We start from the raw sequence: 7,500 nt of genomic DNA on the forward strand, positions 1-7,500 counted from the left end.
ATTGATCACTTGAAGATGGTTGACTTTTCATTTTTTGATGATCATAGCTAATATATATGCACTGTGAAAAGACCTACCATATGGCACAATTTTCTTTACTTACTTTCTGTATATTCATATAACTCCCTCTTACAGTTGGTTGGTGAAAATGAACGATATGAAAGACAAGTTGAACTTCTCTGTGGCAACCGCAGTGCAGAGGATGGTGCAGATGGTGACCATGGCTGTACTGATGACTCAAAAGAGGTGAGGAATAGACTGCTTTAGTTAGAAGTGTAAAAGGAGATAAAGTATATATTTCTTTAACATTTTCAGGGCAGTTGGAGGTGTTGTTAGCTAGATTTATTCATTACGCATTATGTCAGAGTTATTTTCAATTGAATGACTGATGATTTTGTTGAATTTATAATGACCTCATTTTGTTTGTTTTTTCTTTTGTTTTTTCATTACTGATTTTTGTGGTTATTTATTTTATCTTTACCTCTTATCAATACCATTTTTATCAGTTGCTGTCAATGTTCTTACTTTTATGTGTTGTTATGATGATGATGATGATGGTGATGATGATGATAAAATACTAATCATGATAACCAGGATAGGAGTAATAAGGATGCACACTCACATGCACACTAACACGCACACCAACACACACACAGCAACACACATACCCACACACACAGCAACACACATACCCACACACATACCCACACACATTCCCACACACACACACACACACACACACACACACACACACACACACACACACACGCACACACACACACACACACACACACACACACACACACACACACACACACACACACACACACACACACACACACACACGCACACCCACATGCACACGCACATACACACTCACACGCACATGCACACGCACACTCACACACACACTCACACACACACTCACACACACACTCACACGCACATGCACACTCACATGCACATGCACACTCACGCACACTCACACGCACACGCGCGCACACACACACACACACACACACACACACACACACACACACACACACACACACACACACATACACACACACACACACAATGGTAATGATTTCTCTTTATGGCAGGTGATACGACTCCGAGGGGAACTTACTGCAATTGAGAAGAAGCTTTATGAATCTGAAACGAAAGCAGAGGCTGATGGAAGTGCAATGAAGGACAAGATTGCTGCCTTAAATTTACAAATTACACAGTTAACAAATGTATTAAAAACACATTCCATTCCTGTGTAAGTAACACATGGATATTGTCATATGGAGGGTTAGCCTCATACTTGCACTATATATTAGCATGATTTGGCCTGTCTTTATTTTGAGGAAAAGAATAAGCGAATATGCTCCTATATGTAACACATATTTTATCTTTGAATTGTAATATACATTGTATTGTCTTTTCTTCTATAATTGTCTCAGATTTTAATATTTAGAAAGAGGCATATGTATTTAGATTCTTCCTCATTTCACTAAAGATTGGAATAGATGTTAATACAGGGTGTATCTTTTCCATGTTTGAACCATCCAAAAGAAGATGCATTTATTCTATGCATTTTAGAAATTAGGAAAACCTTATTCATCCATGTTGTTAAAGAAGAAAATCAGAAAATTCCAACACCATATGATACCCTCCACTTTCAGGCTTGCAATGGATATAAAATAATTTGAATATGATATTTTAGGGAGTAGTTTTGGCTTTGTACATTAAAACTAAATCAGGTTTTAGCGTAAAAGGAAGCAATCACTCAACTGCCTTATCTTCCTCAGTGATGAAGGAGAAATTAGCTTAAGTCAAGGAGGAGGAGTCAGCTTTAAGAAACTTTCACTACAGGACGATGACGGTCTTGAAACTCACCCAGAGAGACCGGAAGGTAAGATGCGAAATTAATACTTTGTAATTTAAAATTTGATTCTGTTTATATGTAAAGATGAGTTTCTGTAAATGGTAATTGCCAGTATTCTGAAAGTTATTTCATTTCTAGAAACACTTCAGTACTATCAAGAAAAGACAAGCCAGTTGCAGCATGAAGTAGTAAGTGCAAATACACAACTGAGAGAGGAAAATGAGAGGGCGTCATCGTTGATTATAGAAAAAGAAAAATTGGAAAACGAGTTAAAGGAAGCAAATGAGAGGTAAGCAAATCTCTTTATAAGGTATTTTGTTTTGTAATCATATACATATATATATATATATTTTTTTTTTCATCTGTTGAATTTTTTTGCTCATTGTTAAGGCAGTTTAAATGAATCATGTAGTAATGGGAGATAGTTAATCCAGCCTCTGTCAACTTTATTTTGGAAATGTACACTGTCATACAACTTTCATGTGCTGTGGTTGCAGGCATGTTGGGCCGTTGACATGAGATTATGTTGCTGGCACTTTCTTTTGCTGTGTTTATTGTTCTCAGGAATCTTGCAAAGATATGTGATTACTAACCTGTCATTTGTTTGAATGTTGTTTTGTGAATGTTGAAGCCAAGCTTTCATAATGCAAAAGTTGCTGATTTTGAACCCTTCCGTTATGGGTTCCAAAAGTTGATGAGAGTTTTGGCAAATATGGGTCCCCTCAATTAGCATATTGCAACTTTTAGGTGTGTCTAACTCTCTTTTTATCATGGACATTATTAAACTATCAACCTTGGTTGACCCCAAGTGATGCAGGGGTTATTAGACCATCAAAAATCTTTTTTTTTTTCTTATAAACCCTTGAATATACATCAAATTGTAACATGGCTGCACTCTACATTTAAGTTTTTGTTGTAGATTATGACACCATCCTTCATTTTTTAAAAATATATATTTAGAGAAAATCATGTAAAGAGAAAGCCAATTTGTTACTACTTCATTCCTTACCAGTTTGGCATCTTAAGTGTTTTCAGTGAAATATACAGTCCATCAGAATATGGACAGCAAATTAAACTGCAAGTTTTATATACTAGACAATAACAAAAACATTATTGAAACAAATTTATATGATATACTTATAATGAAAATGTATATTGCTGATGACTACTAGTGGTGCCACAATGTTGTTTACAGTCACATCTAGCCTGTCTTAGAAGGGTTAGCCTACAGATTGTTTAGGTCAGATGTGAAGTTTGATTACTGTGCTTGTCTCATGTTTATATACTTTTTGGATATTTCATGTAGGAGATCCACAATCATACAATATATATGATCCCTTTTAATTGATTATTTTGATTTGTGTGTCAGCAAAAGTGACCAACATAGTTAAGAAAATTGTTTTAGGATGTGAGCAGTTGATAACTATTTTATATATTTTTGATGTTTTGTCAATGGAAAGTCTTAAGATAAAAAATATATATAAACAAGAACTACAAAGACGTATTCATTGGTCTAGATTAAATGATGGCAGGTTATGTATCTCTTGCCAGCATAGCAGTGTAATTACCTTATTCAAGAGTACTACATGAATTTTGACAAGTTGTAAATATAACCTTTATTTGTATGATAATGAGTGTACTGAATGAAGGGTTTACATTAGTTTAAGATGGTTGAAGGGTTTTTCATTATTTGAACTTTTTTGGAATTGCCGTTGGAATTACCATTGTATATTGTAGTATGTATGTATGTTGGGAGTTTGGTCTTATATGGATGCAGGTTTGGTTTAGCCTGGGCTTGAAATGAGATGAAATAAAATTCTTAGCCTTGCTTAACTAAACTATTTTCTTTGGTATATATAAACAAAAATGATGTATTGCATCATGCATGGTAGTTTCCAAAGCTTTTTGGGACAGACCCCTTCCTTTTAGTTTGCAAACAAATTATACAAAAGAAAGTAAGGTCTCAAAGTTTTGACACTGAAGTAGTATTATTAGTGAACCTGCTTCAATAGGTTAGCAGAAGCACTGTCCGAGGCCGAGAGGAAGAGCAGAGAATTGGAGCAAAAGAAACACCACGAAGCCGGGAAGCAGAAAGAGGTAGAGGCACAGCTAAGGTAAGGGCTATGAGTGTGGGCAGACATATCCTCACTCAGCTTCTGCTTTGTCAGTCTGAGCAAAGTGCATGTATTTGTGCCTCATGAATTTTTTAATTTCTCTAAGTCTGGATTGATTCTTTAGCTGTGAACTCAAGATTTAGGGGATATGAAAAGGCAGGATCATGTGTTGCTGTAAAATTAGATTATATTATCAAGTAAAATAAGATCAAATAGTATTTCAGTTGTCACATTATCTTTTGGGTAAGTGTGATTTTTAGATCTTTATTTAATGGTGAAATTCTAATGATTGCCATTATTAATGGGCTGCTTCATTTTTCTTCATTTGATTTTATATTAACTGTGAAAGATTTTTTTATTTTTTATATAAACCTTGAGTCTTTGGTAACAGGTAAGTCTTATAGGCACACAGGACTCTGAAATTGTAGGTTATTGCACATAAATCAGTATGTAGATTTGTCACAAGAGCAGTGCAACCCAAATGGTGAACCTAAGCAGTATCACTGAACTTGAATAAGATGATCCTGTTGGTTTTATCGTACCTGAATAGATGTGAAGGAGCACTCATATTACTAGTATTATAAGAAAAGCATAATTGTATAAGTTTTAGTATACTTTGCATCACTTCTACAAAGTACTACAAATGAGATAGTGGCCAAGTACAATGTGTGTAGTCAGTACTTGTTATCAGCATGGGCTTATATCATCTGCTGCATGAACTGGCTCCTGTGACATCAGGTATGTATTAATTAGGGAGAAGTTATCCCAGTACTTTACCACAAAGCTTAGTGTGTTTTAACAATATTTTATAAATGTGTTACAGTATTCCTTTCCCTGGGAAGTAGAAATTTTATGGTTCTCTTCTTCCTGAGAATTAGAAAAAATAGATGCGTAGTTAATTACTAGTAACATTTAAGTTTTGAAACTGGCATAGGTTTAAGACATTATAGATGTTCATAATATTAGTAGCCAGAATGCTCTGCTTATAACCAAGACAGATTGTATTATATATTAATGAGTGATTAGGCTTGAATACGAAATAGATAGATAGCATATGTTGTCTCTTTAATATAAAGCATCTGATTTTCACTGCATTGTTAATAACCTATTTACTATCTGTGGCACATATGTGTATTTTGAGATTGTCCCTTCAAATTATCTGTTGATTTTTTATACCTTATGGTAAAGAAGACCACCAATAACCAGTAAAATAGATATAAGCAAATAGAATGCATTTATATATAACTGCAAAATAGAATAGGGAGAATTATGGCCAACAAATTGGAGGTTGTAAGGAACAGGTGTAGACGTATCTTTTAAAACTTTTTTATGTTAGTGTTCAGATATTTGGATGAATGGGATTTATTGGTAGGCATGCAGAGTCATTATTTTTTTTAATAATTTGATTGAGTTTCTATGAAACTACTATTATTTTCCAGGAATAGCAGATCATTTAAATGCTATATACATTCTTCAGAGAAATTTGTTTTGAAAGTTACCAGACTAAATTACTCAAACTAGCAATGTCACGTTATCTTTTCTTTTTAAGCTAATCAGATAGCAATATTATTCCCTTATCCTAGGTTTATGCGCTAATTATGACCACCTTTATAGGGAAGAACTGGGGACGGTACAAAGTGAACTGAAAGAGACAAAGGAGAATTTAGTGCAGTCAGACTCAAGCCTCACTGAAAAGACCACACAGTGTGACAGTTTGCTTCAGGCAGTCGATCAGCTAAAGGAGAAACTAGAAGCAACAGAGAAGAGAATAGAAGAAAATGAGGTTCTGATTCAGGAGAAGGAGAGCAAGCTGGAAGGTATGTCTTCAGATTTCTTGGAAACTTGTTGGATGACTGTGCTTGGGCTGCTGACAGAGTGAATGATGTGTCCAGAGTATTGATTTTACCTTATTTCTATTTGTATAATTTAATTGGTTTATTTATTGTTTAGGCTTTTGATGTGTTTATATGGATCTCTTTTGATATGTAGCCTACAACAGTAATGAAAATAAACGCAAATATACACAAGGTATTATGCTGATTTTAGCTTTTGTATGCATTTCTCTGGTATTTCTAAAACTGTATTCAACTTTTTAGGTATTCAAGAGAAAGTGGATGCATTAACTGAGGAAATAAGTAACCTGCTAGAAGAGAAGGAGTCTTTGGTGAAGGAAAAAGATGACCTCCAACTAAAGGTCACTGAGCTCAGCAAAGAGGGTGAATCCCAGCGGGCACAGACGGAAGAACAAACAAAGGTTCATATATTTCAGACTTATCATAGCCAGTGTTATAGATGTTGTAATTGGATGAGAGATTTCATTTGAATGAGAACTAGTTACATAGAATGAAAAACAAGGGCATTAGTAACTTTAGCTTACAGTCACTTAATTTTACTTCTCTCAGTTGGCAGAGAGTCGAAAGAATCTCATTGAGGAAATGAAGGCACACTTAGAGGAAGAAGCTCAACGGCACAAACAAGAAGTTGAACAACTCTCAGTGCGTCATGGGGAAGAGATTGCAGCTGTGTCCATGGAAAATCAACAGCTTAAGGTATGAGAGCATAGTCTTTGCAGGGACTATCGGTTTTGATATTAATTTTTTGTTACCTAGGTGTTAATTTTTTTTCTTTCTTTCTTTCTTCTGACATAGAAATGCAAGATTTATGTTTGTATATAGCAATGAGAGTATGTAAATCAAGCACAGGCACACTTTCCTAGCTAACTTTTACTTCCCTTCTTTTAGGCCCAACTGCATGATGTGAATGAGAAGTTAAATGAAGTAATGGATCTCAAAGAAAATGTAAGGTCTTTAGAGGGTCAGAAGTCTCAGCTGCAGGAAGAAAACACAAAGCTGCTTGAAGACCTAGAAGCAGCCCATAAACTGACACAAGAGGAAATCAACAGGGTTACAGCTGAGAAGCTACAGGAAATGCAAGACATGAGGAACAGCTGGGACGAAGAGAGGAAAGTAAGCTGAAATTTTCTTTTTATTGAATAGGGATAACCTTATTTTTTTAAATGTTGTGTTGTGTGTTAAATTGTGGAAAAAATTATCAAGAACACGCCATATGAAGTAGATAGTAATCAGATAAAAGGTTAAAATTCATGTGTTGATAAATGTATGTATGAATTTTTTATTTACTTATTTATTTTTGTATCATCAAAATGTGTATAATTTTTAAATCTTGCACTATTGTATTATTTCTTTCTTTAACAAGGACCTACAAACACAACTTGAAATCAGCAATATACAGCGACAAGAGAGTGAAGAAGCCATAGAATCCTTGAAACGAAAGGTAGTGCCATTGATATTGCCATCTTTCTCTTATTGTGCACTTGGATTTTTTCAATAAATAAATAAATAGGAGCATTTACACAATAGCTCAATATTTATATTCCCCCACAAAAAATTATCAGGTTTCTGATGGAGAAGAAGAGCAAAGGATTCATGAGCGCAAGGGGATGACGTTGCTGAAAGACCTTAAGAAACAGCTGGCAGTTGAGCGGAAACGGGC

At 34.8% G+C, this 7,500-nt stretch overlaps 1 protein-coding gene across 2 annotated transcripts in view; it reads left to right on the forward strand.

The window, feature by feature from the left end:
* LOC113830507 (GRIP1-associated protein 1) overlaps positions 1 to 7,500 on the forward strand; it is a 15,350-nt gene that overhangs the window by 2,282 nt on the left and 5,568 nt on the right. The window contains exons 4-14 of one of the 2 annotated variants that reach the window (XM_070124494.1): positions 136 to 246; positions 1,104 to 1,264; positions 1,797 to 1,900; positions 2,012 to 2,162; positions 3,886 to 3,987; positions 5,602 to 5,804; positions 6,084 to 6,241; positions 6,390 to 6,536; positions 6,729 to 6,953; positions 7,204 to 7,281; positions 7,403 to 7,500. The exon at positions 7,403 to 7,500 is cut by the window's right edge and continues 65 nt beyond it. In XM_070124494.1, the coding sequence (XP_069980595.1) occupies positions 136 to 246; positions 1,104 to 1,264; positions 1,797 to 1,900; positions 2,012 to 2,162; positions 3,886 to 3,987; positions 5,602 to 5,804; positions 6,084 to 6,241; positions 6,390 to 6,536; positions 6,729 to 6,953; positions 7,204 to 7,281; positions 7,403 to 7,500 (1,538 nt within the window). The remainder of the gene's footprint in view (positions 1 to 135; positions 247 to 1,103; positions 1,265 to 1,796; positions 1,901 to 2,011; positions 2,163 to 3,885; positions 3,988 to 5,601; positions 5,805 to 6,083; positions 6,242 to 6,389; positions 6,537 to 6,728; positions 6,954 to 7,203; positions 7,282 to 7,402) is intronic. The other variant, XM_070124495.1, reaches the window with a different exon arrangement.

This window comes from Penaeus vannamei, chromosome 8, assembly GCF_042767895.1.
Source record: "Penaeus vannamei isolate JL-2024 chromosome 8, ASM4276789v1, whole genome shotgun sequence".
In the NCBI taxonomy this organism is placed as follows: Eukaryota; Metazoa; Arthropoda; class Malacostraca; order Decapoda; family Penaeidae; genus Penaeus; species Penaeus vannamei.